The sequence below is a fragment of the Eretmochelys imbricata genome, chromosome 5 (assembly GCF_965152235.1).
Source record: "Eretmochelys imbricata isolate rEreImb1 chromosome 5, rEreImb1.hap1, whole genome shotgun sequence".
Lineage (NCBI taxonomy): Eukaryota > Metazoa > Chordata > Testudines > Cheloniidae > Eretmochelys > Eretmochelys imbricata.
This window is the reverse complement of record NC_135576.1, coordinates 113,091,710-113,112,323: the sequence shown is the minus strand read 5'-3', so window position 1 is coordinate 113,112,323 and position 20,614 is coordinate 113,091,710. Positions and strand designations below refer to the sequence as shown.

At 44.4% G+C, this 20,614-nt stretch overlaps 1 protein-coding gene across 1 annotated transcript in view; it reads right to left on the bottom strand.

Moving 5' to 3' along the window:
• The window catches only part of MTAP (methylthioadenosine phosphorylase), a 56,208-nt gene extending 43,458 nt beyond the window's left edge, over positions 1 to 12,750 (bottom strand). Inside the window, exons 1-2 of the mRNA XM_077817715.1 lie at positions 12,667 to 12,750; positions 1,385 to 1,471 (exon numbers count right to left, since the gene is read on the bottom strand). Coding sequence (XP_077673841.1) covers positions 1,385 to 1,471; positions 12,667 to 12,699 — 120 coding nt within the window. The 5' untranslated portion in view covers positions 12,700 to 12,750. The remainder of the gene's footprint in view (positions 1 to 1,384; positions 1,472 to 12,666) is intronic.
• Between the last annotated feature and the right edge of the window lie 7,864 nt (positions 12,751 to 20,614).

Sequence of the window (20,614 nt, the reverse complement as noted above, 5' to 3'; positions counted from 1 at the left end):
ACGCTGTCTGCCTCAGTTCCCCACCAGTAAAATGGGAATAACAACACTCCTTTTCTTCCATCCTTTTTCTGCCTGGTCTATTTAAATTACAAGCTCTCTGGGGCACGGACTGTCTCTTACTATGTGCTTGCACTATAGGTATAAACAGTTGGCTAAACAAACAGACATAGGGTGAGATTCTCACCTTAGCTCCAGCCACTTTTGCTTGGTAAAAGGGATGGAGTAACATAAAGCCTCTGAAAGCCTAGAATCTGGCTGGTAGGGAATTCCTCCCTGCACAGGACCAGCAAAAGACAGTCATAAGGCTGCCTCACAAGGATCCCCTTGTAAATCTTGGTGTAGGGGGGAGTACCAGGGTGGGGTCACAGCAAGTAATACTGCAGAGATCCTAAGTAGTGCTGAGGCCCAGAGGCTGCCAGGGAAGGCTGCTCTAATTTAGAAAGGCCCACAGGGCTGTCTAAATTATGCCAGAGGCTGTGGAGCAGCCCAGAATTGGAAAGTTGCAAACCACCATATCCCAATCCTGGGCTGAGAATTCTCCATTGTGTTTCTTATCTCATCATATTTAAAGAACAGTGGATGTGGGGGAGAATGGGGTGTATTCTCTTCCACACTTGGTTGTCATTATAACACCTTGCTTCTCGCAGTCATTATAAGCTGACTGTGATACGGTGTACAAACCCCACACTGGGCCCAGGTATCCCCACCTCCCCAAACCTGCAGAGCATCCTCCAACTGCAGAACAGGCTTAAGAGGGAGCAACTCAGCTCAGAAGGGGATGTGGGGAGGAAGACACATCTACCTTGGGGTCTCCTGGAGAAGGGTGCCGAAGAAGCCTCCCTGTGAGGAAGAGGACTGCATGCTGTGCCCAGTTGGGGCTGAAGGTTTAGCTGCCTTTTCTACTGATATCTTACGTTGTACTTGGAGCTGTTGGGAGAGATGGAGGGACCCAGGAAGGGTAACTCCGAAGAGACTCCAAGATGCCAGATCCTAATTAACTCTTATAGGGCCTGGGCTGGAGCCCGATGGAGTGGGAAGGCACAGGCTGACCTACCAACTTCTTCTCCTGCAGATGGGGCATAAGCCTCATAGTAAGGAGAGGGCAAGGACACTGAAAACACAAGATGATGCTAAGTCAACACACAGGTGAGAAACTAGACTGAAAAGCTGTCCTGGGCAGGGCGAGGCTGGATGCTGGGAGCACTGCCACCTGACCTTCAGGAACTCTATTACACTGACCAACACTCAGCAATCTATTGTGAGCATTGTCTACTTTGTACCTCCTAGGCTGAAAAACTTACCATAAAGCACACAAGTAAAAGACTCTTAAAAAAAAAAAAAAAAAAAGCATCTTAGCAAGCCATAAGAAAAATATTATACAGACCTTGCCATAAGGAGTATCCACATATTTTTCTGTTCTTCCTTCCAAGATGTCAGGATCGTCCAGGCCAGTTCCACCAATAATTCCAATCTCACAAACAAACAAAAATAAGTATTAGAGCTCTAGAGATTACACTGCATGTTAAATCTGACAGTGACACTAACCCTGGATTTCTAGCCAGCTACCCAGTTTATTTTCTGACTCATCTCTGCTTGAGATGGGCCCAGAACCAAGGATCCAAAAAGCACCAATCATTATAGCTACAGCTCAGGTTTCTCATGAAGACTTGTAGCATGTCACTTTAGGCCATATTTCATATAATTTTCCCCAAGTACAAAAGCTTGACTACCACTCCCCAGTTCAAACAGACACCAAATTTAGAAGTTATCAAACTGCACGAAGAGCGAGCCACTGATTAATCATTTATCCCCAATGTGAAAGTAAACATGGGTGTTAACTGGCAAACTTGATAACTGATGCCAAAGAGATCAGCACAACTTATGCTGTAATCAAGGCTGTAACACAAATAGTATTCATACGAGATTGTTGTACACCTTTTCTGCAATGGGAAGAACAAGGACAAAGACTGAGGGCATGGCTACACTTGCAGATGTAGAGCGCTTTGAGTTAAACTAGGCTTCGCAGAGCGCAGTAGGGAAAGCGCTGCAATCTGTCCACAATGACAGCTACAAGCACACTGGCGTGGCCACATTAGCAGCTCTTGCAACAGCCACAGAGAGCAGTGCATTGTGGTAGCTATCCCAGCATGCAAGTGGCTGCAATGTGCTTTTCAAATGGTGGTGGTGGAGTGTGACAGGGAATGTGCTGTGTCTATGTGAGGGGAGAGAGAGTGGGTTTGTGGGGGGGCTGGGAGCATGTCAGCATGCTGTCTTGTAAGGTCAGACAACAGCAGACACCCCCCCACCCCCCCCGCCTCACACAGAAGTCCACGCTAATGGTTGCTTTGTCCCAGAGCAGATAAGCATGCCGGATGTCAGAAACGGAGCTTTCAAAGGGCATATCTGCATTCTTGCAGCAATTCCAAAACAATGACAAGAGTGGCCATTTGACTTAAGGAGACTATGGGACGTTTCCAGAGGCTGATCAGAGCGCAGTAATGCAAAACCTCATTCACACTGACGCCCGGGCGTTTCAGCCAAGGTGCAACAAGCGTTAATCTTCTCGCCAAGGTGGAGTACCAGAAGCGCTCTAGCCGTGGAGTCAGAGCGCTCTACATGCCTTGCCAGTGTGGACGGGTAGTGAGCTAGGGCACCCAGGGCTGCTTTAATGCGCTCTAACTTGCAAGCATAGCCAAGCCCTCAGTAGCTCTGGTCACCAGGGACATAATGGTCCCCAGAAATGCAACACCTGAATTGATATAATTAACCCTGATTGCCATTAAGGTATGGCTCTTAAGTTTCTTCCTCTCCCAATAGCAGTTGCTTCTAGATGCATGGGGAAGAGACAAAAAGGAAAGTGTGTTGGCAACTAGTTAGATTTGTCTGACACAAAGCTATTAGCTGAGAAGCTACTAACTTTCAGACCATGTAGCCTCCTAGAAAAAACATTATTTGGCTGACTAGAGCCCCAGTTCAGCCAAGCACTCAGTTACCCAAACCTACACAGTGCCCCACACCATTTTATCTCAGGTTAAATTGTGTAAGACGTTCACATTGAGCGAACAGACTTTTACCCAGGATGGAGGCTGTCAACCAAAGAAGCCTTCCTTGCTTGCCTGCAATATGCGTAGAAAAGATAGGAAGTATGGCAAGAGACCACACTCGCTTAACCAGGAGATCTTCAATTATCTAAAAAAATCAAAAAAGAGTCCTACAAAACGTGGAAACTAGGTCAAAGTATAAAGGATGAATATACACAAACACCACAAGGATGTAGGGACAATATTAGAAAGGCCAAGGCACAAAATGAGACCAGACTAGCTAGAGACATAAAGGGTAACATGAAAACATTCTACAGATGCATTAGAAGCAAGAGGAAGACCAAGTTCAGGGTAGGCCCGTTATTCAATGAGGGGGAAAAAACAACAACAGAAAATGTGGAAATGGCAGGGTGTTTAATGACTTCTTTGTTTTGGGTTTCACCAGAAAGGTTGGTGGTGATTGGATGGCTAACGTAGTGAATGCCGGTGAAAACGAGGTAGGATCAGAAGAGGCTAAAATAGGGAAAGAACAAGTTAAAAATTACGTAGACAAGTTAGACATCTTCAAGTCACCAGGGTCTGATGAAATACATACTAGAATATTCAAGGAGCTGACTGAGGAGTTATCTGACCCTTTAATAATTATCTTCAAAAACTCATGGAAGATGGGAGAGATTCCAGAAGACTGAGAAATGTCATATATAGTGCCAAACTATAAAAAGGGGAATAAGGAGAACCCGGGGCATTTCAGACCAGTCAGCTTAACTTCAGTACCTGGAAAAATAATGGAGTAAATAATCAAGCAATCAATTTGCAAACAACTAGAAGATAACAACATGATAAATAACAGTCAGCATGGATTTGTCAAGAACAAATCCTGTCAGACTAACCTAACAGCTTTCTTTTACCAGAGTAATAATACTTGTGGATAGGAGGGAAGTGGTAGATGTGGTATATCTTGACTTTAGTAAGGCTTTTGATACTGTCTTGCATGATCTCTTAAAGAAACTAGGAAAATGCAACCTAGATGGAGCTACTAAAGATGGGTACATAACTGGTTGGAAAACCATTCCCAGAGTGTCGTTATCAGTGGTTCACAGTCATGCTGGAAGGACATAATGAGTGGGGTCCTGCAGGGATCAGTTCTGGGTCCAGTTCTGTTCAATATCTTCATCAGTGATTTAGATAATGGCATAGAGAGTACACTTATAAAGGTTGCAGACGATTCCAAGCTTGGAGGGATTGCAAGTGCTTTGGAGGATAGGGTTAAAATTCAAAATCATCCAGACAAACTAGAGAAATGGTCTGAAGTAAACAGGATGAAATTCAATAAGGACAAATGTCAAGTACTCCACTTAGGAAGGAACAATCAATTGCATACACAAAATGGGATATGACTGCCTAGGAAGGAGTACTGCGGACAGGAATCTTGGGGGGGGGGGGAGGGGGAGGGAGATGAGAGTGGATTTCAAAGCTAAATGTGAGTCAACAGTGTAACACTGTTGCAAAAAAAGCAAACATAATTCTGGGATGTATTAGCAGGACCGTTGTAAGCAGAACATTAGAAGTAATTCTTCCACTCTACTCCACACTGATAAGGCCTCATATGGAGGACTGTCTATTCTGGATGCCACATTTCAGGAAAGAGGTGTAGAAAACATGATTTGTGAGGAAAATTTTTAAAAATTGGGTTTATCTAGTCTGCAGAAGAGAAGACAGAAGGGGGAACTTAAAAGTTTTCAAATACAAAAAGGTTGTTAGAGGGAGAAAAAAAAAAATTTTCTCCTAACCTCTGAGGACAGGACAAGAAATAATGGATTTACATTACAGTAAGGGAGGTTAGGGTTGGACATTAGGAAAAAATTCCTAACTATAAGGTAGTTAAGCACTGGAACAAATTGCCTAGGAGGCTGTGGAATTTCCATCATTGGAGGCTTTTAAGAACAGGTTAGACAAACACCTGTCAGGAATGGTCTAGATCAGTGGTTCTCAAAGCTGGTCCGCCGCTTGTTCAGGGAAAGCCCCTGGCGGGCCGAACCGGTTTGTTTACCTGCTGCGTCCACAGGTTCGGCTGACTGCAGCTCCCACTGGCCGTGGTTCGCCGCTCCAGGCCAATAGGGGTTGCGGGAAGGGCGGCCAGCACATCCCTTGGCCCGCACCACTTCCTGCATCCCTCATTGGTCTGGAGCGGTGAACCGCGGCCAGTAGGAGTCGCGATCAGCCGAACCTGTGGACGCAGCAGGTAAACAAACCGGTCCGGCCCGCCAGGGGCTTTCCCTGAACAAGCGGCAGACCGGCTTTGAGAACCACTGGTCTAGATAATACTTAGTCCTGCCATGAGTGCAGGGGATTGAACTAGTGACTTCTCGAGGTCCCTTCCAGTCCTATGGTTCGATGGTTCTATGTCCATTCAACTTCTTTTTGATGGAGACACAGGAGGTCCCAGCAATGTCTGAAACAGTAATTAGGGATTTATTCTGAAAAACAATATGAGAGCAAACTATGCCTCTGAACTAATTTGTGCTACTTTAAAGGTGATCATCAGATATAGGAGTATTTCATCCACTCACACATAAAAAAGGAGGGAAGAGAGAGACCACTAAATCTAGAGCTGGTCAAAAAAAAATGTATGAAGAAATGTTTTTCCACTGGAAAATCTCCATTGGTCAAAATGCTCCATGGACTGTTGATTTGGATAAAAATTTAATTTAGAAAAAAATTGAAACCAAGCATTTTGATAATGTTGGAACTTTCCATTTCAAACTTATACAAATGTTTTGGTATATTGTTTTGAAACAACTTTTTTATTTTGAAATTTATTTATAATTTTTTATTCTTGTAAAAATGGTATAACAAAATAATTATATTACAAATGACCAGTCAGAATACCAGAAATGAGCAAATCAAATACCAATGTCAAATTACCAATCACTATTTCATATATTTTATATTCATATAAATTTTAAATTCTTTAAACCCTAACGAAAAAAATTTAAACATATAAAATATTAAAATATGGTATATAAAAGCCATAAATGAAACAAACATGACCCAAAACAAAACATTTTCAGAAAATGCTTTGTGGGAAATTTTCATTCCAATTCAGAATGAAATTTTTTGAAATGCTGGAATTTCCCACAGAAAAGAAATTCTAGTTTTGATCAGCTCAGCTGCCCAAATGAATTATGTATCCTTCTAGGTTTAAGGAGCTATAGTCCAACTACCCCACTGCACCTACAGAGACACCTTATTTTACAATTACTCAACCTTGCTTACCCAGAAGAATGCTGGAAAGGGACCAGAGAACACTTCCACTGTGCACAGAACCCCCTCGGGACTTCATAGTTGTGTCCCTGGACCTACTTTTGGGTTCAGAGTATTCTTTTTAACCTTGTAACCTTCAAAGAGTGGTGCTTAATAATACCTGAAATGTAACAATGTGGTTTAGCATAACTCTATATTTGTGTTATAAAAAGCTAATTACCATATGTGGAGTTTGCTTTCTAAACAAGGCCCACAACAATCAGCCATTACCTTACAAAGTAGTACCAGCTCCACCTGCTGCTACCAAGCTAAGTTACACACATACAAAGAAATACCATTTCTGTTCTTGGCTCTACCACCAGGCCTCTACACAGAGTGTCCGACAGGGGGACAGTATTCACAGCCAGCATAGTGGCATCTTCTGTTAGTGAAAGTATGAAGAATGTGAATTCGTATTCTGCTGGGGATACAGTTTTTGTTTTGTTTTTTAAAAAGCTTTGTGTTCTGGTGCAGTCTGCACAGAGTTAACAAGTTCCAGCATAGTGCTAGCAACAAAGAGGGAATCTTCATTTAGTTTTAGCAAATGCTGACTTCTTCAACAAAGCTACATCCATAGGAATAAGGATTTGGTGCACGTTCTCTTGGGTCAGTCAGAAAAGCAAAACGGTTAAGCTGTCAGTGCCCCATGTTCACAATGAATACTGAGGGCAAACTGATTTATTACTGCATATTTCAATCAAAGAAAGTTGTGCAGCCTTCACAATCAAATTAATAATACAACGAGAAAGAAACATACACTTCCAAGTTATATGTTCCTTGGGCTTCCAGGTGGAACCAGTCATCTTTGTGTCTTTTAGGGTCTGATCCAACTCCCACTTAAGACAATGAGAGGTTTTCTACTGACTTCAATGGGAATTAGATTAGGCTCTTCAGAGTAGTAGCTGTTTTTAACTGTGTGGTCTTTTACAATCCCAAGCACACTGTTGGCATGTAAAGAAATAAAAATTTTGCCCTCTGTTACACAAAGCAAAAATATTGCTTTTTTTCAATTGGCAGTTACTGTTACAGTGTTTGTCTGAATTTTAAGTGGAAGAACTCAAATCATGTTGAAGCTTTTAAAAAACAAACAAAACCACATACCCCCCCTCTTGCCCCCCCCAATACCTTGTCAGTAATAAAAGTATGTTATCTAAACTCTCAGAATGGTTTCTAGCTGTACAACTAAGGAGGTGTATCTCTTAACAAAATAATAATAATAAAAAAGCACCACGTGGAAATCCCAGTGACAATCTAAAACAAAAATCTGTCTCTTGCTCTCAATTTCTACAACCCTACGTTTATAGAAACCCTACAGATGCCGTGTCATTATATTGCAATTAGCTCATCAGGCATCTCTTTTCAATAAGCAAAGACTGTGGTCTTTGTTATGTGCCAAATACTTTTCCATGTGAAAGCCTGGTTCATGTCATCTGCTGTGCGTAGTATATAAACAGATTTTTTTCCTTTTGGTGCCACCTTGTGCTGTATGTGTGTTATTGCAGGCAAACAACTAAATTCTTAATACACTGTATAATCCCAATTGGCAGACTAGGGAAGAAAAATAAATCACATTAATATTTGCTTATAATTTTTGTAATAAGAATGGTTATTTTTGCTTTAGTGTTATTCACAAATCATGAGTATTTGGACAAATACTGCTTTGTTCATGAAAATACTCAAGAGTCCTGAAAGCTATGATTATTTGCCTCAAAAACTGTACCTGAAGTATTATGGGATATTTATTACTCAAGAGTCCAAGGTTTCAGTCATCCTCATATGGAGTAGAAACAACATCTACATGGCAATCAAAGGTGGGATCTGCAGGTCACGTAGACACACCCACACTAGCGTTAATCTAACTAGCATACTAAAAGTAGCAGAGATGACACTGGCATGGACTTCTGCATGGGTGCAGGAACAATTTGTATAGTGGGGGTGCTGAGAGACACTGAACCACACTGTAAATCCTGTATATAATGGAAACCACTTCAAGGCAGGGGGTGCTGCAGCACCCCACCACCACCACCTCTAGTTCCAGCACCTATGAACTTCTGCACAGATTAGCAACGTGAAAACGTATGCATGTCCCTGCTGCATCTTCAGTGCTATTTTTAGCTGTACTAGCTATTACACCTGGGGGAATTCTGCGCCACTGTGAAATGCAGAATTTGCACAGAATTTGATGTTTCCCCTGCAGCATTGGGGCTGCAGAGCTGCTGGTGGCCATTAGGGTCACTGTAGCTCGCAGAGCACCAGCCTGGTGGGGATGGAGGCTCTGCAAGTTCTGAAGCCTTGCTTGATCCTCATCGGCCTAGGGATGGGAGAGGGTCTGGGAGTCCCAGCTCAGGCAAAGGGTGAGGAAGGGCACTGCGTCCCTCTGTGGGACAGTAAAGAAGCTGGGGGGAGTAAAGGTCTTGGGGGAGGGAGGTGCAGGTGTCTGAGCCAGGGGGTGCCCCGCAGCCGGGCTCTGGCGGGAGAGCAGAATGCAGTTGTCGGTGGCTGTGTTCTGGGGAGAGGGAAGTGCAGACATCTGGGCTCTAGGGGGAAGGAGGTGCAGGCATCTGGGCTCTAGGGGCGCCCTGCAGCTGGGCTCTGGGGGGAAGGAGGTGCAGGCACCTGGGCTCTTGGGGTGCCCTGCAGCTGGGCTCTGGGGGGAAAGAGGGTGCTGGAGCTGGGAGGTGCTCCACGGCTGGGGGGAGGGAGTTGAGGTGTCTGGGCTCTCGGGGAGCAGACACAGCCCCCTCCAGCATACCCCCAATTGGGTTTCTTTAACTCTCTACTCCTGGGGGAATCTTTTTTCATTGTTGTCTGTATTGTTGACATACTTTCTGACAGGTATTTTGAAATAAGTTACCAAAATAATTGAAACTGGAGTGATTATATTGTGTTATTGACAAATAATATATGCAGAATTTTAAAATATTGTGCGCAGAATTTTTAATTTTTTTGGCACAGAATTCGCCCAGGAAGTATGTCTACAAAAGCTGCTATTGCACCAGTGACTGCAGTATAGCCATATCCTTATGGGACCAATCACAAACTACGATCTAAACAGAGGCTGGAAATTGTTCAAATACTCTTCAGTGTTTGCTGAATTTTGTAACTCATACAAATCAGGATAGAAATTGTGAAAGGTTTTTATTATTCTTTGAAATTCTAAAAAAATGAATAAAAGGGGCTAATAATTAAGTTGGTTTTAGTTAGGAACCACATATCTGCCAACATAACTGCAGCCCAGAATTTAAGATTGAGGATAATTTCCACAGAGAGTGCTTTTCAAACTGAATTGTTCTATCCAGTAAAAATGATAAACTTTGTAATTAAAGACAACAATGCAAACTGGAGATATGGGGTTCTTCACCATATTATCAGCTGGCTGATGAAACAGGCCGATGTCTGTAGAACTTGGGCTACCTCCTTGATTTTCACTACTACTTTTTTGTCTAGCCAGGATACAGCTGTAACCCCTCTCATTAAGCAATATGGGATGGGCAGGGTGATTGTGACTCCCTGATTGAGAATCCACAATACAGACAAACTGTTCTTTTTCCTAACTGACCTTACTTTTACTCCTTCCCTCCTCCCAAAACACAATCCATGTGACACTATTTTTTATTTTCTGCTTTAAAAATCACAGCAAAACTTAGTTCCACTAATAGAAAGTAGATTCTATTTCTAAATTTCGAGTAACAAAAATCACGGGTGCAATGGGATTTCAACACACTCCCTTTGTAATATAAAGCTGACAATTTAAACTCACGGGTAGGTGTCAGAGAGAGAGGGGCCCTTTGCTACAATGCTGTTTGAGGAGCTGGAGCTACCATCACAGCCCACAGACAGCTTTCATCTCTGGGAATGCCACCAATGCAGGAAAGGTCTTATGTCAAGTTGCAGGAATGAGGAGCAGGCTGTCATCATTATGGGGATGGGGGAGTGGATTACACTGGTGGGCACTGCTGGGGGATAGGTATGCCCCCCCCAACCTACCCTGGGTGTTGGGGGAATATGAAAGTGGGTAGGGATTTTAGGGGTGGTTGCAGATGGAACAATGGAGATTGGCAAATAGGAGGATAACCTAGTGCAATATGGGAGGGAATGAATCATAGAGGCATGAGTCCAGCACCCTTATCTACCCTTTGGCAACAACTTGAAGCCACTGCAGAGAGCTGGGGAGGAAAGGACGAGTGCTTCACAATGGGGAGGGGCAAGCAGAGTCAGAGTAAGTTTGCTGCAGAAAGAAGATGAGCTAACTAGGAGCTGGGGGAAATCACCGTCCCTTTTTTCTTGTGCCACAACTGTGCTAATCATGCTTGGGGACAGGTTTCAGTCTCTCGGACAGGTAGTTCTCTCTAAAGGAGCCAGCAAAGGCTCATTAGAGCAGCTTCCCCTCTGACAAGAGGAACTGCCAGATAAAAGCCAGTTATTTTCCATTGAATGCATCCGATGAAGTGAGCTGTAGCTCAAGAAAGCTTATGCTCACATAAATTTGTTAGTCTCTAAGGTACCACAAGTCCTCCTTTTCTTTTTGCTGATACAGACTAACAAGGCTGCTACTCTGAAACCAGTTATTTACCTGTAACCACTGTTCTTTGAGAGGTGGGTGCAGATATGCATTCCCCTCAGGTATGCATGCACCTGAGGGGAATACACAGCTGTGACCACTTGAAGAAGAGAACCCACATCAGCTCCAGCACTGGACTTCATGCTTCCCTTCCACAAGCCAGTCCAGCTGCTCTTCTTCCTCTTCCTGTTTCCCAGGCCCCTGGGGTGGTCAGAAGAGGCTGGAACTAGGCAACACAGCAGGTGGGCCTGGTGGCAGCATGGAACCACAGAGTTTACTGCTGCAGCAAGTCCTGCTTTCATAGACCTTCCTGTGGGTTGTCAGGGCACAGCAGCGCAGATAGTACCTCAATGGACAGATATCCCTGTGAGAGAGACTCGGCCCACCCCAATCACGGAAAAGGCAGACACCAACCGGGATACCCCAAATTAGCTTCCCTTTTCTCTCAAGACAGGGAAAATTGCTTGTCTACACATTGACCTCAAGAACTGTGGGAGCTTCTTCCAGTCTTCCTTGTTTCCCAGGTCCAAAAAGCATGTCCTACAGAGGCAGGCAAAGGGCTAAGCATAGCAGCTAAAACTACAGAGCCTCTGACATTGGTGTGCATCATAGGGCCTAGAGACCCCATTGTACAGGCTACAGTACAAACATAAAACAGAAAGTAGTCCCTGCTCCCAAAGAGTTTACCATCTTAACACCTAAATTAATGCTAAATCAGTATTAACAGAGTGAATCATCACATGAGCTGGAGGATAGTGGACCCTTGCAGCAGCGCTCCCATAGAGGGGGTCTGGGAAGCTAGTGTGTGATGGCACAGAGCCTCAGTGCAGACGGACCTGGCCTCTCCTAGCTCTTATTCCACAAGATATGTATGTAGGATCATCTACAGTTTTCAGAAAGTCAGGTCAGTGAAGATAGGACTACAACAGAATTCTGCAGGGTCCCCTAGCCTTAACTATGGCACTGAGTACTATAAATGGAGTGGGGGAGAAAGCAAATCCCCAAACCAGCAGCCAGTTAACAAATCAATACCTGGCAAACCTACAGTAAACAAGACACTGATCTAGCTAACAATCATGCTTTTACCCATCGCTTGACCAGAGCCCAGAAATAGCTTTTGGTAGAGCACAGGATGCCGAGTGCGACAACAGCGTCTAACTTTTCCTTTTAAAGGTTGGATTTTTAGACACCCAGCGTTGTCGCGTTGCCATGTTCAGCTGCTGCTGACTATTATTAGTTGGCCGAGGCAGCACCCTGTGAGCCTTTATGGCACCGGTAAATGAACGCAGCTCCCTGCCTCCCCTCCAGACTCGACAAGGAAACCCGACAAAGAGACTTTTATTGGACAAGAACACATGTGGGAGGCCTCAACACGTCTGCACTATGGCCGTGGGGGGGTGCCCTGTAACACGAGCAGCAGGGCCCTGCCAGAAAGGGGGGGGGGGCGCCGGCCGACGGGGCCATGCCCCCCCAGCAGGGAGGGCGCGGGGCCGAGAGGGTGGGCAGCGAAGGGCGCTGCCGAGCATCACAGCAGAGCAGGCGCCGCTCACCCCGAGCCCATGCGCCCCGGCGCGGGCAGGAACCTGCCACATGCACCCAGCAGCCAGAGGCGCCTCCCTCGGAGCCCACGTGCCCCAGCCTGACTCGTCTGCACCCCGCGGCGGCCGCCAGGGGCTCCCGCGTGGGGGGGGCCCACAGGCTGGACCGGGGGGGGGGAATCGCCCCGCCTGGGTCCGGGCGGGAGCCCGCAGCGCCTCTTACCTTCGCGGCCGGGGCGGCCGCGGCTGCAGCCATGTTTGCTAGAGGAAGGACGAGGGGGCGGTCCCGGCTCGGCCCGCCCAGGCTAGCGCCGGCCGGGGGGCTGCAGTCGGCGGAACGAGTCCCGCCCCCTGCTGCGAGGAGGCAGCCGCAGCCGCTGGGCAGCGCCGGCTCCCTGGGCGGCCCCGCACTGCGCCGGGGGGAGCCTCGCCCTCCGCCCCGCAGTCTGCGCTCGCAGGGAGCCAGCCGCCGTCCAGCGCCGGGTGCGGGGCCCTAGCCCGGGGGAGGATGGCTGCCAGGCGGTGCTACCAGCGCGCAGGGCTTCCCCCCGGGGGCCCGCCGGCTGCTGCCCCGCGGAGCGCTGTGAAAACCCGCCCCTGGGAATCTGCCTCTCCCAAGCGAGCCGACGCCGGCCGGCCTAGGGCAGGGGCAGGAGTACCAAGCCCTAGTGTACGAAAATGAACCAGGCCTCCCCCCAGTCAGATTAGTTTACCCATTACCGTTTAAGGGTGTTTTTTAAAAAGTTGCCTTCCGGTGATGAGGGTTCGTGTTTTCAAGCTTTTCTTCACAAGCATGAAGGCTACAAATTTTACTGTAAAAAAGAAAAAAAAAAGGGGGGGGGGGGCAAAAAAGCTGAGATTCTCACATAACAACCCAATTTCCACAAAAGCACTAAATATCACAAGACTGGTGCCTGTGAGAGTTAGCAACACTACTGATATTTTCCAGGAGAGAAATAACGCTGTCCTGAACAAATGTGACAGTCATCGTGTTCTTATTCAAAGGGAAAAAGCATGAAACAGTTATCTGTTGTTATTCAGGACTGGACTGTTCCTCGCTTGGAAAATGGGTAAGGAAAGGGTGCCCTGTTCCATCTGGGGACACAGATTCTGAAGGATGTTTCACAGAATTACTATAAGCACTGCAGTGTGCAGAACAAACCAAAAAGACACACAACATGTTCACAGATAAATATTTTGATCAAAATATTTGAGGATTATTGGCCCTGGTGAGTGATGTGAAACAAAATAGCAGTGTTGGGTACTGACCAAGCTTCCATGCCTGCAATGCTACATTTCGTAAACGTGCTAATCAGACTGTTTTAGATAGAATCCACAACAATGTCATTTCAAACCCACACATAAGAATGGCCATACTGGGCCAGACCACAGATCCATCTAACCCAGGATCCTGTTTTCTGACAGGGACCAGTGCCAGTTGCCCAAGAGGGAAAGAACAGAACAGGTAATCATCAAGTGATCCATCCCGTCACCCATCCCAGCTTCTGGCAAACAGAGACTAGGGACACCATCCCTGCCCATCCTGGCTAATAGCCGTTGATGGACCTATCCTCTATGAACTTACCTCGTTCTTTCTTGAACCCTGTTATAGTCTTGGCCTTCACAACATCCTCTGACAAAGAGTTCACACACCGCACAGTCAACCTGTGGAACTCTCTGATCCAATATGGCTATTCTTACATTCTTATGTGTGGGTTTGAAATTACATTGTTGCAGATTCTATCTAAAACAGTCTGATTTGCACAGAGCTCTCCTTTTTGCTTATGCACAGTAAGAGATTTTCTTCTTAACCTAGCAGACCACAGTCACTATTACCCAAGACAATCACATTTTAAAAGTTTGAGGAGTTGGAACCAAGATAACTAGCCTTGGGAGACACCTGGGAGATCAAAGAAGTTAGCTAGGTGAAACCTGAACTCAGCTGAATTGTCCACAAGGGGACTGAAGACCTTCAATTTGTGTCTAGTGGCAGTGTATACCTGATGTGAGCCAGAAGAGAAAAACACGTGCCACACATTATCAATAAATCAGCTGGCAGCCCACCCCAGAATGGAAGTAACTGGTGATGCTCTGCTCACCTCCTCTTCTTCCCTCTTCCTCCCACTATTTGCTGCCCCAAGAACACTTCATTGTTAGGTGGTATGCTCATGGCATCAGTCTAGAGCCTCAGCTGCAGATGAGGACCCTTCTGCACAGCAGAGAAGAATGAATGCAAACACGCCCTTTTCACTCCCCCAATCCTGGGGCCATTTTCTGCCAGGCCTGTCCTTTATTGTGGGTAAAAGCAGCCTGCACCATCTGCCAAGGAGCCATTATGACATACAAAGTAATTCAACCAATGCCAACTCTGGGACATTCATCTGGTTACAGTGGGTGACATATACTACAATGGTTCTTCCCGCCTCTTCTCTTTTACAGTGGGATCAGAACATCAAATGTAAATAAATCAATCATCTCTCCCCACATCCCTTCTTAATCCTCTTCCACCTTAAATAAGCTATATGTCCTAAAATTTAAGCAGGTTATAATGTTTTAAAATTCAGATTTTCTTTTATTAGAAAGAAATGTTGACACTGGATTTATAGCTACAGAAAATATGATCTGAATGAACTTAGAAGTGATCTGATGTATATATGCATTTGTGTAGTCAAAACAGAGTTTTGTATATATGTGTGTGTGTGTGTGTGTGTAGTCAAAACAGAGTTTTCTGTAGCTATGTACCCAGTGTCGTCTAAAATTAAGAAGGAAGAGCGGGGAAACTGATAAATGATTGATTAAGTATTATTTACAGGATGCAAATAGCAGAAACTGCGCACTAAACCCAGTGTTTATTCGGTAGGAAGATCTGTTCACAGAAGTTCATATCAAATATAAAAAAGTCAGTGGGCGCCATCTAAAAGTGCAGGTACTAAACTGCATCAAAAGGTGGGCTGTCCTGTAAGCAAAAATACAATAAATCATGTTTCTCTCATCCTCAACTCTAAGAATGAAATTCTGACTCCATTGAAATCAGTGGGAAAACTCCCATTTCACCTTTAGAATGTAGTGGAGAAAAATATTTTCACAAGGAAACATGTCTCCATTTCAAGATAACACGTGTTTATGATAAACAGTGAGAAAGTTAACTATTGCCAAACTGTAAATAGATAGGAATCACTATCCTGCAGGTGGCAGTATATTTGCATGCTATTGATATTAAAACACTGTATGAGAGAAAGACATGGAAAGTACCATTTACTATTTCAGTACTTGGAAAGAGCTAACCCTAGAAGTATACTTCAGTAATCGGCATAAAAGTCAATAGCTTCACATTAACTGTAAACAGTTCCTTGAGGCAGTGACTGTACCTTTCTCTGTGGTTGTACAGCGCCATGTACTACTATGGGACTCAGAAAATGAGGGTGCACAGACACAATGTGGTTTACAGGAGATGAATGGCTTCAGAAAAAGGAATCCAATTTTTGACTCCCAAGTGCTATTTTCTTTTCTGAATAGAATGATCCCAGACATCGTGGGAAAAATTTTGTCCTCAGATATGCTCATGGATGACATTCACCCCTGGTGTGGTGGCCAGGGCAAATCCCTCTGCACTACTTAAGCCCCCAGTAGGAGCAGCACAGTGGATAAGGGTACTAGTACCTATATAACCCTATGTGCTGCAGAAAGGGTCTCCCTGCTGGGCCTCCATAGGCCAGGATAGAATGCTGTCAAGGTTCCTTCCCCACTCCTAACTCTAGGGTACAGATCTGGGGACCTGAATGAAAGACACCCTAAGCTTATTCTTACCAGCTTAGGTTAAAAACTTCCGCAAGGTACAAACTTTTCCTTGTCCCAGTATGCTGCCACCACCAAGCGTTTTAAACAAAGAACAGGGAAAGAGCCCACTTGGAGACGTCTTCCCACAAAATATCCCCCCCAACCCCTACACCACCTTTCCTGTAGAAGGCTTGATAATAATCCTCACCAACTGGTACAGGTGAACACAGACCCAATCCCTTGGATCTTAAGGACAATGAAAAATTAATCAGGTTCTTAAAAGAAGAATTTTAATTAAAGAAAAGGTAAAAGAATCACCTCTGTAAAATCAGGATGGTAAATACCTTACATGGTAATCAGATTCAAAACATAGAGAATCCCTCTAGACAAAACCTTAAGTTACAAAAAGACTCAAAAACAAGAATATACATGCCCTCCAGCACAGCTTATTTTACAAACCATTAAACAAAAGAAAATCTAACACATTTTCTAGCTAGATTACTTACTAACTTTACAGGAGTTTTAAGGCTGCATTCCTGATCTGTTCCCGGCAAAAGCATCACACAGACAGACCAAACCCTTTGTTCCCCCCCTCCAGATTTGAAAGAATCTTGCCCCCTCATTGGCCATTTTGGGTCAGGTGCCAGCAGGGTTACCTTAGCTTCTTAACCCTTTACAGGTGAAAGGATTTTGCCTCTGGTCAGGAGGGATTTTATAGCACTGTATACTATAAAAGGTGGTTACCCTTCCCTTTATATTTATGACAAATGCCATAAAGCAGTTTGACCCAAAGGAATGGTACCCACAGAATGCACGTTTAGACCCAGTGGCCCCAGTACCCACTGAGGAGCTGTTTGCTATTCTTGTCGACAAATTGGAATAGTAGATGTACAACAGGCCCAGTCCCTGTCTATGGGGTCGGCCTCACCTCCCTAACACTTCTGTGCACCATCAGTCTAGATCTTGATAGTTTGGGATTTATAAGGGTAGAATAGATTTCATCCATGCAGTGGAGCAAATCCTACTGAAATCAATAAGAGGTAAACATGAGTGTCTAAATGCAAAATTTGGTCCCAGGAGTGCAAATTTTTTTCTTAGTTGCATCCGTAAAATACAGTACCAGATAGAGAACATGCCCTAACCATTTGGGCCTCATCCAGATCACATCTAATGTGACATACTTGCAGTGTTTTTCCCCAAAAATTGAAATCGTGGGGGGGGGGGGGTGTTGACCGATGAGGGGTGAGACTGTTAGGGCAAAGGTGGGCTGTATGGCACCATAGTAAAAACTGAAAAATGTTTCACAACCATTTTATTAGATTTAACTAATGTTTTTAAATCATCACACAAATTAAAGTTGGCTACACAAGCCTACTATGAAGCACTATATCTACATCCTTCTTGGTTTCTTCTTGTAATTTTGCATAACTCTGTTAAAGAACTTCTCGAATGCAGTGCATTCATTTTTGGTGGCTTCTCTTGTGTCCGGTACTTCAAATCCTTCAAGATATGCTCATGATCATGCAGAAGGCAACTTCTTTCAGAACGCAAAATTCTATTCAATGAGGAAAAAGAACGCTCAACTGTAGCTGTTGTGACTGGGACTAGACAGAGATGAATTCCTACTTCTTTCATCCCAGGAACCATAGCACTAAAATTGGGTCGAACCACTAGTGATGATAAAGAAGGTGAAGTCAAATCTTCATTCGTCCATAGTATGATATTCCACTCTGTGTTCAAATTCTCTGTTCTGTCCTGATCACATGGCAGCCCCACTGCAGGTAGCGCCTCACTTCACTCAACTGTCCGTGTTTTATAAGACAGGCATCTGTAAAAGCTACATAGAGGTTGACAGAATCCAGAAGTTGCTGTTGTAGAGATGTAAGAATCAAGTCAGTGTACTTTACTTTTTCAGCTGGCTTAACAAACACTTCTTGTCCGCGCCATTTAAGGAGTCAATATAAGTGCGCTAATTAATCAACTTCTGAACTGAAATCTTGCTTCTTCCAGTACATTTTCAATGATATCTCTCTGATTGATCCAACTGTAGCTTCCATTGCTGGACAGAGATCTACTACTGTTGTAGCAGATTCCTGGAGGGCATTGTTAATGATCCAAGTGGTTTCAACAGTAGAGAGAGAATGGTGATTGTTTTCTCTGAACTTAGTAGCAATAGTAGTCCACCACTACTTTGATCTGTCCCATCTCGGTAGATACTTTCCAAAGCCAATAATAATGGTTGCAGTAATTTTAAGACAACAGACATGGATCGCTCCTGAGAAAGCCAGTGGGTTTTCCCAGGTTGGACTAATTTGAACTTCAATCCCAGTGTATCTTCTATATTTTACAAGACGTTCAGTCCTTTTGGACACTTGCTGAAAAAAAAAGAGAGTTTATGGCTTTTTAAATGCCTTTTGAAAATTCTGGAGCTCATACTAGCGCTAGTTGGAGTAGATGGCCTCTGCAGTGTGTATTGGAGAGTTTAGAATTACACTTTTCTCTGAGGAAAGCTTGTACTCCACATTTCTTCCAGAGAAGTTTGAAGCTCCATCAAATGCACAAACCGCCATCTCTTTGGGGTTCAATTTACAAGCACTTAACTCTTCCAAGACGTGGATTGTCAGAGATGAAGCCAATGTGTCTTCTATAACCTGAACATCTACAAATTCATCCACTGGCCTACCACTGACATCAAGATAACGTACGCAGAGACCTAATACTGGACACCCATTTGCACTGTTGCATTCATCAGCCATGTATGCACATTTTCTGAATGCGGTGAGAGTTCTTCACTTTTTCAACTGCTGAGTCTTTCACTGTTGCGCTGCATGCTTCTAACCAGTCAGCTGAGTTTCTTGCAGAAAGATAGTGACCATTTGCTGGTCTTGATCGGAACCAGTGTCCAATTTCAGGATTAACAAATGACAATGCACTTAACATTGGCCTCTAGTTTGCAGTGCGTGGTATCTCTTGCTTAAAGAGAAAGTATGATGTGACAGCCATGTTTGTTTCAATAAACTGTGTTGTGTCTCTAGCATTTTTAACTGCCTTGTTAAGTACTTCTAAAATTGGCTTTGACAATGACTGACTTGTAAGGTTTTCTGCATGTCGATGCAGTCCAGAGGACTGGTGTTTTGCACCCTTTTCACATAATTTGTCAACATTGGCTTTGCTGATCGGTCTGGTTTCTCCACTTTTACTATATAAATCCATGATATGCTCACATCTTGAATACCGCGTGCAGTTCTGGTCACCCCATCTCATAAAAGATATATTGGAGTTGGAAAAGGTACAGAGAAGGGCAACTAAAATGATTAGAGGTATGGAACACCTTCCATATGAGGAGAGATGAAAAAGACTGGGACTTTTCCGCTTGGAAAAGAGAGGACTAAAAGGGGAAATGATAGAGGTCTATAAAATCTTGACTGGTGTGGAAAAAGTGAATAAGCTCCTTTACGTAACACAAAAACTAGGGGTCACCCAATGAAATTAATAGGCAGCAGGGTTTAAAACAAACAAAAGGAAGTACTTCTTCACACAACACACTGTCAACCTGTGGAAATATTTGCCAGAGGATGTTGTTAAGGCCAAAACTAGAACAGGGTTCAAAAAAGAACTAGATAAGTTCATGGAGGATATGTCAAACAATGTCTATTAGCCAGGATGGGCATGGATGCAACACCATGGTCTGAGAGCCTCTGCTTGCCAGAAGCTGGGCATGGACGACAGGGGTGGATCACTCTATAAGTTCCCTGTTCTATTAATTCCCTTTGAAGCATTTGGCATTGGCCACTGTCGAAAGACAGGGTACTGGGCTAGATAGACCATCTATCTGACCCCATATGACAGGTTTCAGAGTAACAGCCGTGTTAGTCTGTATTCGCAAAAAGAAAAGGAGTACTTGTGGCACCTTAGAGACTAACCAATTTATTTGAGCATAAGCTTTCGTGAGCTACATCGGTGCATCCGATGAAGTGAGCTGTAGCTCACGAAAGCTTATGCTCAAATAAATTGGTTAGTCTCTAAGGTGCCACAAGTACTCCTTTTCTTTTCACTTAAACCTGATCATCAGTGATTTCAGCTCTAGTGGTCACTTAACAAAACATAAGACTCTATGGAGCCTAATAAGCTCTATCTTTAAATAGGGGAGAGGAGCAAGTCAAATGGTGCCTGTGACTCTTAGGCAGAGCCCACACCACCAAGCAAAACCCCTGTCTCCCCCGTGTCCACTGGGATCTGCCATCCAAACCCCTTGCTTAGCGAGAGCAGTTCAGTTGAGGGTGACCAGTGCTTAATTTGTAATGAAAGAGGTGCCAGAGTTCAAGCAAGTTTTTTACTTTCATAACTGATGCAGCAAGCCCAGAGGTCCCGGAGCTATGAACTGCCAAGCCTAG